The 18732-nt window shown below is 45.2% G+C and overlaps 1 protein-coding gene across 2 annotated transcripts; it reads left to right on the forward strand.

The window, feature by feature from the left end:
* Nucleotides 1-13360: 13360 nt before the first annotated feature.
* LOC148876962 (putative 1-acyl-sn-glycerol-3-phosphate acyltransferase 5) lies at nt 13361-18036 on the forward strand. 2 transcript variants are annotated; one of them, XM_088979268.1, is made up of 5 exons: nt 13361-13927; nt 14145-14398; nt 15389-16360; nt 16578-16708; nt 17478-18036. In XM_088979268.1, exons 3-5 carry the CDS (start codon nt 15789-15791, stop codon nt 17927-17929), a joined length of 1155 nt encoding a protein of 384 aa, XP_088835394.1. In that variant the 5' UTR covers nt 13361-13927; nt 14145-14398; nt 15389-15788; the 3' UTR covers nt 17930-18036. The 2 variants fall into 2 exon arrangements, with proteins under 2 accessions (XP_088835394.1, XP_088835403.1); XM_088979277.1 differs by having other exon boundaries at nt 13370-13879.
* The last annotated feature ends 696 nt before the right edge of the window (nt 18037-18732 follow it).

The raw sequence follows: 18732 nt of genomic DNA on the forward strand, positions 1-18732 counted from the left end.
GCAAAAGGGCTTTAAAGAAAGATGCACAAGTGAAGGAGCTAATCTGGGTTAGGGACCAGACTCTTTTATCTGGGTTGGGGCGGGGGGGGGGTCCAAACACACCGAATATAGAAGCAACAACAACTCTGAAACACAAAGAAATTCTTCATCCCTTAACCCTCTTTGAAACCCAAAATCCTAGTTTAAAGCCTAAGGGAAAACCATAAGGGAAAAGGAACCATGAAATGGATTTCTCTTTAAAGAATGGAACAGAGGGAAGGGAAATGGTCTTTTAGGGGTTGAGTGCTCACCCAAGTATCTTCCCAAAAAAGAATGGAGTTTCTAAAACAAGCATCGTACCTTACAAAATCGAGGCATTTAGGGAGAATGCCAGAAATAGCCTTCCAAGGTGTTGTGAGCAAAGCCCTTTGGGATACCCCTGCATCCCAACCTGATTTAGAACAGCCATGGATACTTTTCACTACTTCATGCCACAACCTCTCCCTTTCTAGGGGCCACCTCCAAAGCCACTTACCTAAAAGAGCCTTATTCTTACTCATCACATCCCTAAGCCTGGGCCTCCTTCTTCTTGCTTCGACTCACCACCTCCCACCTAATCAAGTGATCTTTTTTCTCTTCTCCAGGTTCCCATAAGAAATCCCTCATTATTTTTTCCAACCTCTTTGCCTCCCTTTTAGGAATTCTAAAGACTAGCAAAAAGTATAAAGGCAAATTGGCTAAAGTTGATTTAATCAAAGTAACTCTACTCGTCACGAAAATATAGTTTCTCTTCCAAGTTGCCAATCTTTTTTTTTAACTTTTCCACCATTGGGTTCCAGAACCTACTTTCCTTTGGATTTGCACCTAATGGAAGTCCTAGGTAGGATAGAGGCCACTGAGAGCAAGTACATTCTAATAAGGCTGCTATAGACTCCATCTCCTCTTTGTTCAAATGAACTCCCACAACACAACTCTTCTCAAAATTTACCTTCAAATTTGAGGCCTTCTCAAAGTGAACTATTAAATCCTTCATATTCCTTACTTCCATCAAAATTTACCTTCAAATTTGAGGCCTTCTCTACCTATTCTCCACCCTCTTAGAGATCCCTTAGAGATCTGGCTCTATATGCTTCTGAGAGGAGTCTACTAAAAGCATTGACGACTAAAGTGCAAAGGAAAGGTGACATGGGATCACCTTGTCTCAGACCCCTATTAGCTGGGAAAAAATCAATAACTACCCCATTGATAAGGATGGAATAATGGCATTTGGAAAGGCAACCGTTTATCCATTTGCACCATTTATCCCCAAACCCACACTTCCTTAGTACAAGTAACAAGAATCCCTAATCCACTAGGTCAAAGGCCTTTTCAAGATCTAGTTTACAAACATAACCTTGATGCCCTGATCTCCTAATCTCCTCCACACTTTCATTTGCTATTAGAATCCGATCTACAATTTGTCTCCCCTGAACAAAAGCTCCTTGCGCTTGGCTAATAAGACAAGGAAACACATTTTTTTATCCTCAAAGATAAGACCTTAGCCACAATCTTGTATACACTAGTCACCAAACTTCTTTGACTACATCCCAACAATCTTGAAAGAAAGCCATTGTAACCCATATGGCCCTAGTGCTTTAGATCTGTCCATTGAAAAAATGACTTTTCTAATTTCTTCCTCCTCAAAATTCCTTTCCAACCAACTTCTACTCTCTTTTGGAAGCCTCTGCCAAGTCACACCTTCCAACTCCACACTAGGTCTAAAGGGTTTCCTCAAAATGGGTTTGAAATGGTCAACAAAATAATTGGCTATCCTCTCTTGGGTATCAAAGACTATTCCATCCACTTCCAATTTGGATACTAGGTTTTTCCTTCTCCTTCAATTGGCTAGTTCATGAAAGAATTTATTGTTCCCATCCCCTTCCTTAATCCATTCACATCTAGACTTCTGCCTCCAAGAAATTTCTTCTCTCAAAATGACTTCGTCCAACTCTCTTTTCAGTTCCCATCTCCGATCTCTATCCTGAGGGTTTATGGCTCTTTGGGATTCCTTTGCATCTAGTTCCTCTATTTGGGTCAACAGAGAGGATTTCATTTCTTCTATTCTTCCAAAATGCTCCCTATTCCAATCCTTCACATGTGCTCTCAATCTTTTTAGTTTTTTGTGAAATCTTACCCCTTTCTACTTCACCCCCTTAGGTCTTCTCTCCACCATTCCTCAACCTTCTTCACGAAGTCAGCCACATGTTCTCGAACCTAAAAGGTTCGGGCTCCTTGCCTAAAAGGATCCTGATGGAGGGTGATTTGGCCCGACCTCGTAGCACAGGGACACGTGGGTACAACCTGGCATAAGTGACAGCTCAGCGTGGCAGCCTGGCCATAACTCGGTGTACTAAACACGCCGGAGCCCAGCAATACAACTCGGCGGATGTAGCAACTCGCCGAGAAGAAACATCTAGCATACTTTGGATTCTCCCTAAGGGAGGAGGACTTCTGAGCTCCTCCCAGTGGGCCCTTAACTTTTCCTTCATGAGAAGGGAACACCCTGATCTATGGGAAGTATCCCAAAGTGGGGACACTTCAGGATAGCCCCCTTAACGCTCCTGCCAATACTTGCCTAAGGCTCGCCTTAATCACTCACACCTCGGCTACCCCATCACCCCGATGTAGGGTAACTCGGACCAAGGCAGCTCGACAACCTATGGAAAAGATCTGCCTGACAATAGTACCTTCTGGATCTAGAGACTGAGCCCACGTCTCTTGTCAGGCGGCATCGTGCCTGCCACTTCTGCCGGATATGACACGCCTGACAGGTCCGTACCCTGCAATGACTGCCCATGTCCGCCACCTCAGCTCTAGCAATAACGGCTGTGGCAGAGGTAGTTACGCCTGATTTGAGAGATCTTCAATATAAAAAGACCCCGACCCTCGAAGAGAAGAGGTATTGAAACAACGCATCTCCACTCTTAGCCTTCATTTTGCTATTCTCTGCTTTCAACCTTCTTTCTCAGCTCTAACTTAAGCATCAAAGTGTTCTCGTTGGGATATCCCCCGGGATCTCTTCATCTTCTTCCTCTCAGGTGCCTTGTCCGTCGCCAGCTAGGAGCGCAGCCCCTGCTAGCTAGGAGTGACCAGAACGTGCAGCATCATTTGGCATCGTCTGTGGGAAACACTTCAAAAAGCCTTCCTCTAATCTCCACAACTCCCTCTCTAAAATTCAGCATTCATGGCTTCTTCCAGCAATGCCAGACTAGGTGCAAACCAAAACACCTCTGAGGAATAACCCCAACTCCTCACTGTCTGCATCAGACAGTTCACCGTTCCCCTCTCTGCGGACGGAGTTCCCAGTCTGAATGTGCCTCAAATAGTGGTACCCGTGAATGTTCCACTTCCTCCTATAATTGGAGCAACCTTCCCAGAACCCTTTGTCATCCCTCCGGTGGCCAGCCAAAGCCAGCTTGAGGACCTGATGTAGTGCATGCAAGCTATCCAAGCTCAAATGCAACAGTTCCAATAGCTTCAACTTTATTAGCAGCAAGTGTTGCACCAAGTTTCCTAGTATCAGTATCAACAGCAATTTCCCCCACTGCCTTAGGCCCAGTAGCCACTCCCTCCCCGGCATCCGGCCACGTAGCAAGCTAAACCCCACCACCAGAATGAACTTCCTTCTCGCCAAGGAGAGAGCTCAGCATCGTCTCGTGGCGGAAAAAAGAGACCAGCTACCCCTGCCTTGCAGCCTGCAATCAGGTCGAGGGCCTCCCAGTCAGTTAGGATCGCGTCACCTCAGCATTCATAGTTCGAGCTCCCACTTGTGGAAAACCAGTTCGAGGTGTTGGCCACAGACTTGAAGCAAGGCCCCTTAGTTCGCAGCTACCAACAACAATCAGAGCCCCTCCTTGGGCCCATCGAGCTCGGTAATACTGAAGCCAGCAGCACCAACGCCGAGCCAGCAGGGAAGCAGTGGAGGCGCCGCTAGGCTCACCGAGCTCCCACTCATGATCTACCCAAGCTCCGGGGTAAGGAAGAGGTATGCTCGGGTGAAGTAAAAGTTGCCCCACTTCTTTCTGCTCCTTCCCCTATGTTGCCAGAACTCCTTGCTGTCCCTATGAGAAAGGAATTCAAGCTTCCCCCACTAGACAAGTATGATGGGTCCTTTGACCCGAACAACCATGTTGATGCCTTTCAGTCCCAACTGCACCTGGCAAGAGCCAGTGAATTCTGTATGTGCGTGGCCTTCTCCACCACCTTCAAAGGGGTAGCCCGTACATGGTACCGAAACCTTGCACCCGGATCGATAAGGAGCTGGGCTAGTTCGTGCAAGTCTTTGTTTCCCACTTTGTCACCAGCAAGAGATGCCCAAGAACTCAAGAGAGCCTCCCTGGCATAGTCCAAAAGGAATGGGAGTCCACCCGAAGCTATATCAAGCGATTCAACGATGCTTGTTTGCAAATACCCGACCTGGACACCTCAGTTCGGCTCACTACGGCCAAGCGAGGCATCACCCATAAAGAATTCAAGTGGCATGTGGTTGTTAATCAACCCAAGATTGTGACTGAGTTCCTCAAGCTCGCGGATCAGTTCATAGGGACAGAGGAGGAGATCAACCAGAAAGGTGAACATGCCCTTGAGAAAAGAAAAAGGGAGACAGAGCCCTCAACCAAGGGCGATAGTAAGAAGAAGAAGGACCAAGCTTGGGGGGCAAGGCCATGACAACCTTTCCGAGTTCCGACAGTAGAAAGGGTGGGCTACACGCCCCTGAACGCGAAGCGGGCCGAGATCTTTATGGCCATCAAAGATGCCCAGTATGTGAAGTGGCCACCTCGGTTGAAGGCAAATCCTAATGTAAGGAATAAAAATTTGTATTGTAATTTCCATAAAGACCACGGTCATAGTACCGAAAACTGTAAAAACCTCCGCGACAAGATAGAGGAGCTCATCCGTTGCGGATACCTGAGGAATTTCGTACATAATAATAATAATAATTAAGTAGGTCGGCATGGGAAACAAAGTAAAGATGCTCCCAAATCCAGCAGGCAAGCAAAGCAACCACAGAGGCAGCCCCCCGAAGAAACACCAGTTCAGGGAACTATCCACATGATCGTTGGAGGTTCAATTGTCGTGGGCTGCACTTCGGCAGCAGCTTGGGTATCAGCTCGTGAGGCCGCTAGGGAAGAGTAGAATCCCCAGAAGCGGCCTAGGATGGAAGACCCGATCTTCTTCACAGAGGATGACGTGCGCGGGGTCCACTACCCCCATGATGACGCGCTTGTCATAAAGATAAAGATTAACGAATTTGAAGTCAAGCGTGTTCTCATCGACTCGGGCAGCTCGACGGATATCCTTTTCAAAGGAGCATTCGACCAGCTCCAACTCCAAGAAAGTGACCTGAAGCCCACAAATACCCCTTGGTAGGCTTCAACGGAGAGGAAGTCAGGCCCCTGGGAAGGATTACAGTACCTGTTGAAGTCGGAGCTTGGCCTAGCATAGTGAGGATCAACCACGACTTCTTAGTGGTCGCGACCCCCTCCCTGTACAATGCTATAGTAGGTCGGCCGATAGACTTGTTCATGGGCCGGGCCGAGCCGGGCTCGGGCTGGGCTTTCACTTGTCACTAATGAAAATATACTAGGCCCGAGCCCGAGCCCGGCCCGACCAACGGGCCTATAACTTGGGCCCGAGCCCGGCCCTGGTAAAAAGCCCAAAACCCGAGCCCGAGCTCGAAGCCTGACCTAATTGAAAAAAAAAACATTTTCCCCTATTCAATTTAGAATTAAAAATTCAGATAGTATTTTTTTTCTATTTAAATGAACAATGGGCCTACAAGATGGTATTTTTCCCTTTCTTTTATATTTTAAAACACAATTTTACATTCTTAAATCAAAAAAATTATTCAAATAGACATAATCACATAACTAATTTTAAGTTTAATATTAGGTCGGGTCGGCCGGGCTCGGGCCGGGCTATTTTGAAAAAACTCGAGCCTGGCTCAAATTTATTGCGGGCCAGGCTTTTTGGCTCGAATTTAAGCCTGCGGGCCTATAAGCATGTTCAAGCCCGTCCGGGGGTCGGGCCGGGCCAGACTGGCCCGTCGGGCCACCTGGCCCATGAACAGGTCTATCGACCGATCACCCATGCCCTACGTGCTGTGGTCTCCACTTACTATCTGGCAATGAAGTTCTCCACAGACTTCAAAATCGGGATAGTGTGGGGAGACCAGCTTGAGTCTCGCAAATGCTATGTCGCCGCCCTCAAAAGGAAAGCTAAGGTGATTGATGACCTCGAGCTGGAGTGACCTACGGAGCAATACGAGAAGCGAGCTGCACCCACCAAAGAGACTGTCTCCATCCCAGCTTCGACAGAAGACCCAGCTCGGACACTTCAGATTGGCGCTTCTATTGAGGAGCCTCTGCGATCCCAACTGGTAAGTTTTTTACTTAAAAATTTAGATGTTTTTGCATGGTCCACGATAGAGATGCCTGACATAGACCCTAGCATTATGACTCACAAACTGAATACTGATCCTGATGGAGGACAGTCGACGAGGAGGTCGGGAAGCTCTTCGCGGCCAACTTTATCAGGGAAGTCCATTACCCAAGCTGGGTGGTCAACCCCATTCTGGTAAAAAAGGCAAACGGTAAATGACGCATGTGCGTCGACTACACTGACCTGAATCGAGCTTGCCCAAAGGATAGTTTCCCACTCCCTAGGATCGACTGTTTGGTGGACACTACTTTAGGGCATGAGTTGTTGGGCTTCTTAGATGCCTATTCGGGCTACAACCATATCATGATGGATCTAGCTGACGAAAAAAAGACTGCATTCATAACCGAACTTGGTCTATACTGTTACAAGGTCATGCCCTTTGGGTTGAAAAATGTTGGGGCATCCTTTCAGAGACTTGTAAATAAATTATTTGAGCCACTGATTGGCAGGAGAATAGAATGTTATGTAGATGACATAGTCGTCAAAACCCAATTTTCACATGATTTAATACAAGATTTGCATTCTGTTTTTGAAATTCTACATAATTTTAACATGAAATTGAACTCGAATAAGTGCATCTTCGGTGTCACCTCGGATAAATTCCTAGGGTACATCGTTAACCGGCGCAACATTGAGGCTAACCCGGACAAAATTAAGGCTATCCTAGAAATGAGACCACCTCAGAAATTGAAAGAGGTTCAGAAGTTGAACGGCCGTTTAGCCGCTCTGAGTCGTTTCATGTCCAAGTTGGCAGACCGTTGCCTGCCTTTCTTTAAGGCAATAAAAAGCAAAGACTTCGAATGGACTGAAGAGTGACAGCTCGCGTTCGACAAGCTCAAAAAGTACCTTGCCAGCGTCCCTGTCTTAACCCGATCCGAAGTGGGTGATGTTTTAGAGTTGTACCTCTCGACAAGTGACGAGGTGGTTAGCTCGGAACTAATAAGAGAAGTAGATCGGGTCCAACGACCCGTCTACTATGTTAGTAAAGTGTTGCAGGAAGCAGAGACGAGGTACCCAAAGATAGAAAAGCTAGCCTATGCACTAGTCATTGCAGCTCGGAAGCTCCGTCCGTACTTCCAAGCTCACACCATCGTCGTCCTTACCAACAAACCTCTAAGGCAAGTTTTGCTCAAGCCCGAGGGCTCTGGAAGGTCAACGGAGTGGGCCATCGAGCTCAGTGAGTACGAGCTCTAGTACAAGCCGCGAACTGCTATCAAGGCCCAAGCCTTGGCAGACTTTGTCGCAGAATGCACCTTCATCTCCGAAGTCCCCAGGTCGGTCAAACACGAGGCCCCCAGCTCGGGTGAGCCCGAGGTTCCCAGGCTGGTTGAGCTCAAGCACCGTGAAGTAGCAACCAGCGCAACATCTCTTCTAGTCAGACCAAATGTGAACTGGGATGAGGAGCCATGAATCCTTCACGTAGATGGCTTGTCAAACCAGCTGGGCAGTGGAGATGGGATCATTCTGTATGGGCCGAATGGTGTGAAACTGGAGTATGCATTACGCTTTGAGTTCGCAGCATCCAACAACGAAGCAGAGTACAAGGCATTACTAGCCGGGTTGAATCTAACAAACGAGGTGAAAGCCAAACACATTGTCATCTGCAGTGATTCTCAGCTCGTGGTCAACCAGGTTATGGGTGAGTACGAAGCTCGTGAGCCAACCATGATAGCTTACTTAGACAAAGTAAGAGGGGCTCTGTTCAACTTCCAGTCACACTTTATCCAACAGATCCCGAGATCAAATTACACTAAGGCCGATGCACTATCCCGGTTAGCTAGCACTAGTGATAACACCATGAGAACTGTGTATATAGAGAACTTACCTCGGCCTAGCATTCTCGAGGGGGCAGAGGAGCTCGCTCCCGTCGTTCAAGCAGAGTCGAACTGGATCGATCCGCTCGTGAGCTTCCTACTACACGGAACCCTCCCTGCAGATCGTAATGCTGCCAGGAGGTTAGAGCGTTAGGCAACCAAATATGTCATGATAGACGAGCAGCTATGCCGAAGATCCTATACGCTCCCCTATCTACGCTGCTTGCAACCCTCTGAGGCCGAGCTCGTCCTCCGCGATACTCATGAGGGCCTGTGTGGCGAACATTTGAGGGGTAGAGCCCTCACCCAGAAAGCACTACGACAAGGGTACTATTGGCCGACGATGAAGGCTAACGCGACCTAGCTCGTCAAAAGATGCGACAAGTGTTAGAAGCACGCCAACATCCACCACCATCCTTCCGCCGACCTAAAGTACCTTACTAGCCCATGGCCATTCACACAGTGGAGGATCAACATATTCGAGTCATTCCAACCAGCAACGGGGCAAAGAAGATTCCTAGTAGTATCAATCGATTATTTCACTAAGTGGGTTGAGGCTGAACCCCTCACAACAATCACAACTCGGAATGTGTAGAACTTCTTCTAGAAGAGCATAGTGTGCCGTTTCGGACTACCTCGGGTACTGATCTATGACAATGGTAAGCAGTTTGAGAACATCAAATTCCAGAACTGGTGTCAAGACATGGGAATTCACCAGAACTTCACCTCAGTAGCACACCCTCAAGTAAACGGTCAAGCAGAAGTCACAGATATAGCTATCCTCCGCGGGCTAAAGGCATGCCTAGACCAAGCTAAAGGACTATGGGTAGACGAGCTGCCTAGCGTATCATGGGCTTATCGGACCACAGTAAAGACCACAACAGGCGAGACTCCCTTCAATCTCACTTACGACACTAAGGCAGTTATTCCAGCCGAGATCGAGGTCCCCACGCTACGACTAGAAGCATATGATGACAAGGAAAATGAAGACGAGCTATGCACCAACCTCGACCTACTTGACGAGGTACGGGACCTCGCATATATCAGGACCGTGCCTACCAGCAAAGAGTAGCTCGGTACTATAACGCCAAGGTAAAATAGTGGAACATCCGCGTCAGAGACTTGGTTCTTTGTAAAGTTATGGTGCCCGAGCCCGACATTGGTAAGCTCGGGCCTAATTGGGAAGGACCCTACCGAGTAAAGCAGGTGCTCGAGGAAGGTACATACGAGCTCGAAACCTTAGAAGGGAAACAAGTACCTCGAGCATGGAACATTGTCAACTTAAGGCAATATTACCCATGATCGCCGAGCTGAGTAAACTACAAGTCACTCTCTGAGCCCAAGGGCTAAAATGCCGAGCTAACGATGACCTCGGCACTATAGGACCCAGTCACCTCTTCGACATGGACAAACTCCAGGAGGGGGTGGGCCGTAGTCACTCCCAGAGTCTAAGGGCCAAAATGCTGAGCTAACGATGACCTCGACACTATAGGACCCAGTCGCCTCTTCGGCATGGGCAGAAGTCACTCCCCTCAGCCAAAGGGCTAAAACGCCGAGCTAACCAAGGGCCTCAGCACTGTAGTGCATAGTATGCCAAGGACGCAAGCAGCTCAGGTATGGACCATACGACGCTTAGCCCACCTCGGCATACAACGGGTTGGACCTGCTAGGGACAGCCAACAAGTCAAGTACTGGAAGACAGTTCGGGCATATGCCTTACTATGTCGCTCACCTTGGTGTACGTTATAAAAACCACCCCTACAAGGTACTGGGAGATAGTTCGGGGAGGCGATAGATGAAAACCCTACTTCAAACACTTAATAGTTCGAACAAAGCAGTCACTTTGGCCAAAGTATAAAGTGCGCAGTACTTTGCAAAAAAGCAAAATTCATTGATTGAGAGTTCCATACAACGAGCTCGATAAAAAAGAAAAGAAACTAAAACTGAGCTCGCAGGCTCGAGGTATAAGGACTACACACTATTTGGGGGACTCATCTTTACTCGGGACCTCCTCAGGACCTCCTCAGGAGCTTCTTCCAGGTTGGTGGCATCTGCCTCCTCGTCGTCACTCTCCTCTTCAGAATCCAGTTCCTCTATGGCCTAGCGGGCTATCTAGTCCATGAGCCGCGAAGTGGTGATGGTGCTCGTGTCGAGCTCGGGGTATGTGTCCCTTATCAACCACCTGCTAAGCTTGAAGCCCTTACGATAGGCCTTCGTCAGCACGGTGTCAAACTTGTCCGATCTGACATAGTCCAGGGCGGCCTTAACCTTGGGTTCCTCTATGGCTTGGTTGAAGATCTCAGTTTTCTCCTCAATATCGGCCTTGAGGAACTCCACCTCGTGCTTTAGGACCCTGTTATCCTCCCTATGGCCTTTCACCTCCCTGCGGAAGCTTTGGTTTGGAAGTGGGGGCCTACGGATACTTGACGCGAGCTCTCTTGGCAACTCGCTTCTTCCTCCCTTTCATTTGGTGGAAAAGCCTCTCCTCCTTAAGCTTTTCTTCTTCCATGGGTCCTACGACATAGCTCGACATTAGTAAACTCAAAAGTACTAACTATTTAAGCAAGGTACTAAGTAAGACAACCTACCCGGGCTCAAGCCGGCCTGTATGAGCTTGCTCTCGGTGATATAATCCTTGTAATTAAACTCGAGCTTAGCCCATGATTGGAGCGTCTCCCTTGTCTTCTTGTCCAGGATAACGCCAGGGTCTTGAATAGCCGCCCTCCAATGAGTGGGGAAGGGTTACCCCGCGGTGTTCCGGACTACAAAGTAGTCCTGCTTTCAGGTCGGGACTTTGCTAGGAAGCTTGTGTAGTAACTTAAAACCCGATCGAGGGGACATGTAGTAGGCCTGCCTGTGCTCGGGGAGAACGCTTGAAGCGCTCTTCTTTATTGAGAGGATCAAACAAAAAATATCTAACTTCAAAGGTAGGACATACTCGAAGCAAAGGGATATGGTCCCGACCACGTTACCAACGGAGGTTGGGTGAAGTTGGTCTATTGTGACATTGAAGTGGTTCAGGACCTCTACGATAAGAGGGTGGAAAAGAAGATGGAGCTCGGCTATAAGCTGCTCCCGGAAGATCACGATCTCGTTAGGACTGTGCTCCCATGGGAAGTTACTCGCATGAAGACTGTAGGTATACTCCCTAGGTAGATTGTATTGCCGGATGAGGTACCGAAGCCTCTCCAGGGTCATAATGGAGGGACCTTACCTATCCGACATCCGACCTCGATGAGAGGTGGACGCTAGATTACTCGAGGCCTCCCACGCCTCGTGAGACTGGACTTCGGTGGGGTCACCCGGAGAATTGACCCGAGCTAGAGACCTTACACGCTAGCTCAAGATGAGTGTTGAGTACTTATGGCGTGGAAAAATGACCAGGACCCCCGCTATTTATAGCCATTGTACTCGGACATCAATGGTCAAGGTCAAGACGATCTGACAGCTCTCAAGAAAACTGGCCACACAACCCCCGAGACAAAATCGGTTTAGCGCATTTGTTTTGATGTCCACGGGGTTCATAGATCGCGTGACGTCCGTGCGTAGATTGTACGCAACCCGAGTTGCCCTTGATTGAGCCGAACAATGAAGTGGTCTAACCAATAAACCGCCTGACCAGGAGGCTAGAGCTCTGAGCCAAATCCACCCGACACATTGCGAACTCCCCGCACTGGGTCAGAACCCCCATCACGGGGACTGGGGGGCAATTGATGGAGGGTAATTTGGCCCGACCTCGTAGCACGGGGACACGTGGGTACAACCTGGCATAAGTGACAGCTCAGCGTGGCAGCCCGGCCATAACTCGGCATACTAAACTCGCTGGAGCCCAGCAATACAACTCGGCGGACGTAGCAGCTCGCCGAGAAGAAACATCTAGCATACTCCAGATTCGCCCTAAGGGAGGAGGACTCCCAAGCTCCTCCTAGTGGGCCCCGAACTCTTCCTTCCTGAGAAGGGAACACCCCGATCTACGGGAAGTATCCCGAAGTGGGGACACTTCGGGATAGCCCCATTAACGCTCCTGCCCATACTTGCCTAAGGCTCGCCTCAAGCACTCGCACCTCAGCTACCCCATCACCCCGGTGTAGGGTAGCTCGGACCAAGGCAGCTCGGTGCAAAGTAGCTCGACAACCTATGGAAAAGGTCTACCTGGCAATAGTACCTGTCGGATCTGGAGACTGAGCCCACGTCTCTTGTCAGGCGGCGTCGTGCCTACCACTTCTGCCGGATGTGGCATGCCTGACAGGTCCGTACCCTGCAACGGCTGCCCACATCCGCCACCTCACCTCTGGCAATAACGGCTGTGGCAGAGGTGGTTACGCCTGATTTGAGAGATCTTCAATATAAAAAGACCCTGACCCTTAAAGAGAAGAGGTTTTGAAACTACGCATCTCCACTCTTAGCCTTCATTTTGTTATTCTCTGCTTTTAGCCTTCTTTCTCAGTTCTAACTTAAGCATCGAAGTGTTCCCATCGGGATAGCCCCCCGGGATCTCTTCATCTTCTTCTTCTCAGGTGCCTTGTCCGTCGCCAGCTAGGAGTGACCAGGTCTTGGGGGGTTGATGTCGTTTTATAGTTGAGCTACTATGGGTCTCATGAAACGGTTCCGGGATCCTTAGCCCGTGTAGATGGGACCCGTTCTGCTTTAGAGGGAGAGTAACGTACCAGTCAATGAAGTATATCATTATCGTCCGATCCAAGCGGAGAGAGGATAAGGCTTACCGTTACGCAGCGTGATCCCAAGAGATTCAGAGTCCGCCGAAAAGCTTCTGGAGTCGATTACGTGTGAGTTCAGTACTTGGGTTTCGAAGTGGCTTTGGTGTCGAATTAGCTTTGGTGCTGAGGTGCCCAAACACCCAGGCTCTCAAAATGCTAACAAGGCTTTGCTTGTTGAATTGTCATCCTGCTGTCGGCCAAATCATCCCTTATCAATTTTTTTTTAGATATTTAGGGTAAGTTTTGAGTTATTATTGAGCGTCGATCGGGATCTGATGGTTACCTGTCAGGATACATCGTTGCCGACAATCTGCCCCAATTAATAATGCACCTTCTAGGTTCTAACATACACTGCTGACTGTATGCATTTATAAGAATCTCTCTTTCTTAGCTCGGGAGCTCAATGGAGAGTTGAAAGAATGTCTACGATTACGCCAATGGTAGTTTAAGAATCGCAGAGCTCAAGGATAAGCATATGAATAATATCTCTTTCTTAGCTCAAGAACTCAACGGAGGATTGAAAGAATCTTTGAACACTTAACAACGATGACAATTATCATAAAACGTACCGCCAGACAATAGCTAAGCAGTGGGGTGCTGCGTGTCATTACGCTAAACAGTAGGAATAGTTTAAAATATTTACGCAAGTCCAAATTGACAGGCCACAACTGGTACGAGTCTGATCATCAGGCTGCAATTGTACCTGAGCGCTGTTTGTTATCATTGCAGTAACAACGCACAGTCGCATCGTTTATTTAGCAACTGCAACTTTACCGTCGCCCTCCCGAGAAACCAATTCCAAACGATCCCGAGAGTCACAGTTTCGCTACAATACAACCCAAAATCCCCTGTTCGATGTGCCTCTAAACAGAGGGAGGCCCGGACTCCGTAAGTTCATTTAATCAGGTTCTCTTCCCTCCTGAGTCACTCAAGGAGGTAAGTATATTTCTTCCGCTTCTTTTCTGCTTGGAATAAAACGTCGACCAAGTTTTCTCGACTTTCCGTCGTTTATAAAAGTCAGACATGGTTCAAACTTATATGTCGTTCATTATGCAACAAACCCATCTGTGTCATATTTCTGGATGATACTTTTTGGTTTGTTCGAGACTTTAACTATGTTGATCTAACAATGGGCATCTCGCTGTTATTGTAGGTGACATTCTCTGTAAGGTGGATGACGAGATACTGAACTGCTCAGTCTCTATTTCGATCTATACTTTCAATGTGTATACATTCTTAGCCATTTTGTGTTCATTGCGTTATGACAAGGACATTTTGGGATCTCATCCTTGGGTAGATACTTGAATCATTTAGAAAACATGAACGAGTATTATTGGAGATCTTTTTCTGCCTTAGTTAGAGTACTTGGAAGTTCAGAAACCAGGAGTTATTGCATCTTAGAATTTGGTCAGTGCTTCAATGTCCTTTAATATTCTGTGCTATCGCAGTTCTATTTTTTTTATTTATTTTTCCTTTTTTCTTTCTTATCTCCCTCGTTTTATGAGTTCAAGAGAACTATCACTTCTTGTCTTTCTAGTTAGCTTTCCGGATTTCATGCCAAGATCTGCACTTGTGGTTTTTATTTAATAAGCCTCATTAAGTTCCAGGTTGCTGTAAATTCTTTAATTAGATTAGCAGATGGATGCCCTTTGGCTTGGTGTCCTTTGTAGGGTTTTCTTTATAGGTGAGACAGCACTTAGCCAAGGGTTTTATTGTGAAGTTGAACCAGAAGTGATATTTTTGGCCCAGATGGATTTTGGGGAATCAAGAATACCTTATAAAAAACAGGAATTACCAGAGGACTCCCCAGTGAATTATATTACCAGAATACTCTGGGTACTAGTTACCCAATTGCTGTTTCTAAGCTGCATCTATTTTCATATGGCTGCTGTTTTTAACACACATGTATATATATATATATATATATATATATATATATGTACGCATGCACGTCAAAATGGTTCACTAATTGGGTCAAGTAGGAAGTTTCCCTACATGAAGTCACAAGTTTCTGCCACGTTGAAGGGTTTTGTGACTTACCCAGACTGTCCATCAGAGAGGGGATTTACTAGATTGTCCAGAAGTTTAGTCCCACAGTCCATATCAAGCGTTCATTGTTTTGTATACATGGGAAGCTGTTCTGGGCCCAAAATTTTTCTATGAATATAGGGTAAGGGAGGAACTTGGATGTTTCTTTTGAGTTCTGAACTATTTTTTCATGTGTAAGGTTCCTTTATCATTTAGCAAAGCTCACTAAACAAGTCAACTAGCAAACTCATTCCCATAGCTCCTCTTCTGTTTTGATGAGCCATTGTCATTCTTTCTTTACATTGATATATAGCTATTCCTTTGATATGTCATATGGACCTGCCATTAATAAGTCTGCTCTTTCTGCAGGTAAACATAAATCATCCAGATGTCCATGAAAAAAAAACACAAACAATCAAGATTCTGTTAGTTATGCAGAGAATTGGCCAATTGTTTCCAGTGTCCCTTTACTGTTTCCAAGAACTATCTGTACTGATGCCCCTCTAATGCACCATTTGGTAACTGAGATATGGCTGGGGTACTGATGACCTTAAAACCTCCATTGCGAGTTGTTACCAGGACTAAGCATTCTATTCCACTAGCATATTAGTATGAGATCAAGGATTTATACAGAGAACCACGCCAAGTAATGGTCATGTCAAATCTACTCTTTTTGTTAAAAACATCCCAAGTGATCTCGGTGCAACTTTATTGAACATGAACAGTATAACATATTAACTGAGTGGCTTTAAGCAATTTGCAGGAGAAAATGGAAGTTTACAAACCTCTTATTTCAAATGACAAACGGAAGCACCATCCATTGACTCCCTTTAGGTTATTAAGGGGTCTGATTTGTTTAGTGGTGCTACTTTCAACAGCATTTTTTATGCTAGTGTACTGTGGCCTTGTCAATTCTGTCATATTGCGACTTTTCAGCATACACCATAGCAGGAAAGCAACATCCTTCTTTTTCGGCGCTTGGTTAGCTTTGTCGCCTTTTCTTTTTGAAAAGATAAACAAGACCAAAGTGATTTTTTCTGGAGAAACTGTTCCTGAAAAAGAGCGTGTTTTGCTCATTGCTCACCATAGAACTGAGGTTGACTGGATGTACATATGGGACCTTGCATTGCGGAAGGGACGCCTGGGATATATTAAGTATGTTCTTAAGAGCAGTCTGATGAAATTACCAGTTTTTGGTTGGGGATTCCACATTATGGAGTTCATTTCAGTAGAGTGGAAGTGGGAGTTTGATGAACCATTCATGCAGCAAATGCTTTCGACTTTTACTGATCCTCAAGATCCGCTCTGGCTCACTGTTTTCCCAGAAGGCACTGATTTTACGTAATTCCTCAATGTTCTCCTTATTTCATTCTGTGCACAGAAACTACCTGTCAAATATTTCTAAGTTTAAAATTGCAGGAAACATCCATAGGCTGCAATAGATTCATTCTTTACTTGCATGAAAGCCAGTGCCATTTGTATGTAGAGCTTGCACTTTCTGCAATATATTTTTACAGCCATTTACTCACTTAGGATTTTACTTTACTTTTCTTTACAGAGAGCAAAAATGCATTCGGAGTCAAAAGTTTGCAGCTGATAATGGTATGCCCATCCTAAAAAATATTCTTCTTCCAAAAACAAGGGGTTTCTGCACTTGCTTGGAAGCTCTGAGAAGCTCCTTGGATGCAGGTACTTCTTTTTTTCTGCATTCTCTGCTTTCCTAAAAGCAGTTTGTTGAATTTAGTCAGAATATTTGCAACCTATTGCAATTATCTATTTCTGAAATCAAAAGTATTCTCTTGCCTCTTGCGGTTTACAGAAGATGGTATTAAGCACTCAGCTGGGGCAAATCACTAGTTTGATCTACTATTTAGAATTGTTATCATGGTTTCCTGTATTGGAATACTTTATCTAAGGAGTTGTAGGGTATGTACCCTGTCTTCGTATAAAAATTATTGCAAAACCTATTACTGAAAAAGCTTTCATGAGATCGACAGATAATTTGGTTGGCTCCCATAGGAAGAGCTATTTTCCACCTAACCTATTTATTGAATTTCTTTCAAATCTTGTGGTTTAAGGAAGGTGGTAGTTATCCCTGATCTTGTTCAAACTATTGACTTGATCTACTGTTGAAATCTGGGATCATGATTTTCCACTTAAAAACTATCATATAGGAAGCTGTGGGGTTTGTATCCTATCACTTGACACCAGTAATTACTGCAAAATCTTTCATGAGATTAATAAACCATATAAATCACTACCATAGGAAGAGTCTTGCCGTTTAACCAATTTATTGAAGAAATTTTAGCTTTTTAAAAGCACTCTCTCCCTTTCTCATTGCTCTATCTATGGGTATGACATCTAATTTTAGCTTTTTAAAAGCACTCTCCCTTTCTTAATAATCTTCTTTTAAAATTCACATGCTTCTTGACATGCCCTTGTCTTCAACTGAATACAGTTTATGATGTCACTATTGGGTACAAGCATCACTGCCCTTTCTTCACGGACAATGTTTTTGGTATTGATCCTTCTGAGGTTCACATTCATGTTCGTCGTATCCCTCTTGGTGAAATCCCAACATCTGAAGATGAGACTGCTGCTTGGTTGATGGATACATTCCAACTGAAGGATCGGCTTCTCTCTGATTTTAGTACTCAAGGTCATTTTCCTCATCAAGGAACAGAAAAAGATCTCTCTACATTGAAGTGCATAGTAAATTTTATACTGGTAGTTGCACTGACCAGCATATGCACATTCTTTACATTTTTCTCATCAATCTGGTTTAGAATGTATGTAGTTTTAGCCTGTGCTTATCCTACATCTGCTACCTATATGAATGTTAGACCATTACCATTTGTAGAATCTGTGAAAGTTATGCTTCGTCAGAAGCGATCCAAGCAAGGAAAATAGCATGCCACTAGGCTCCAATATTTCAAATTTCAATTTAGAAGTTGATGATGATGAAACTGACTGTAATCTAAATGTTTCCTGTTGTTGTACAGAAATTTTTTTCCCAACATTGTTTTGTAATGAATAGCCCATGGACGTATAACACTTAAATATATCTACATATCTATTACCCAAAAAAGATGTATATATGTACATTATAACTATCACTAACATTACCATCAATCATCATCATCTGTCCTGTGTCGTTAAGCTGGTCTATCACAGGAACCCCGTTCCATGGTACTTCTATATGCGTACACGAACACGATCTTTCTTAAAACAAAAATTAAGTAATTTCTTATTCACTGTAAAGAAAATAAAAAGAAAAAAAAATCACATATTTATTGTATTTTTAGAACGTAACAGTTAAAATGAATTTTCGTTTCTCCTGAATGCGAGTTTGAGAACTTGGTAAAATTAGTAGTAATTTTTTTATGCTTAAAAGTTTGAGCTGTATTTTCAATTTTCATCTCTTCTATAATGATAATTTTCAATTTTCATTATCATTTGCATCAAAGGCTCAATTTGGAAATACAAATATGTACAGTACAAAATACATACAAAATACAAGGTTTTGCACTCTATATATTTGTATTTGTACTCTTTTCAAAGCCAAAGTAAATTGCAAAAAAGTGCAAAACAACTCTTTTTGGCCTCAAAACAGGTGAAAAGAATAGCTAAAATATTTTAGCCTGAAAAATCTTCCATTCATTTATAATGAGAAAAAAACACCATGCCATAGTTAAATGCTAGCGGAGACTCGT

Source organism: Nelumbo lutea, chromosome 1 (genome assembly GCF_056320005.1).
Source record: "Nelumbo lutea isolate HS-2025 chromosome 1, American lotus-T2T, whole genome shotgun sequence".
NCBI lineage: Eukaryota > Viridiplantae > Streptophyta > Magnoliopsida > Proteales > Nelumbonaceae > Nelumbo > Nelumbo lutea.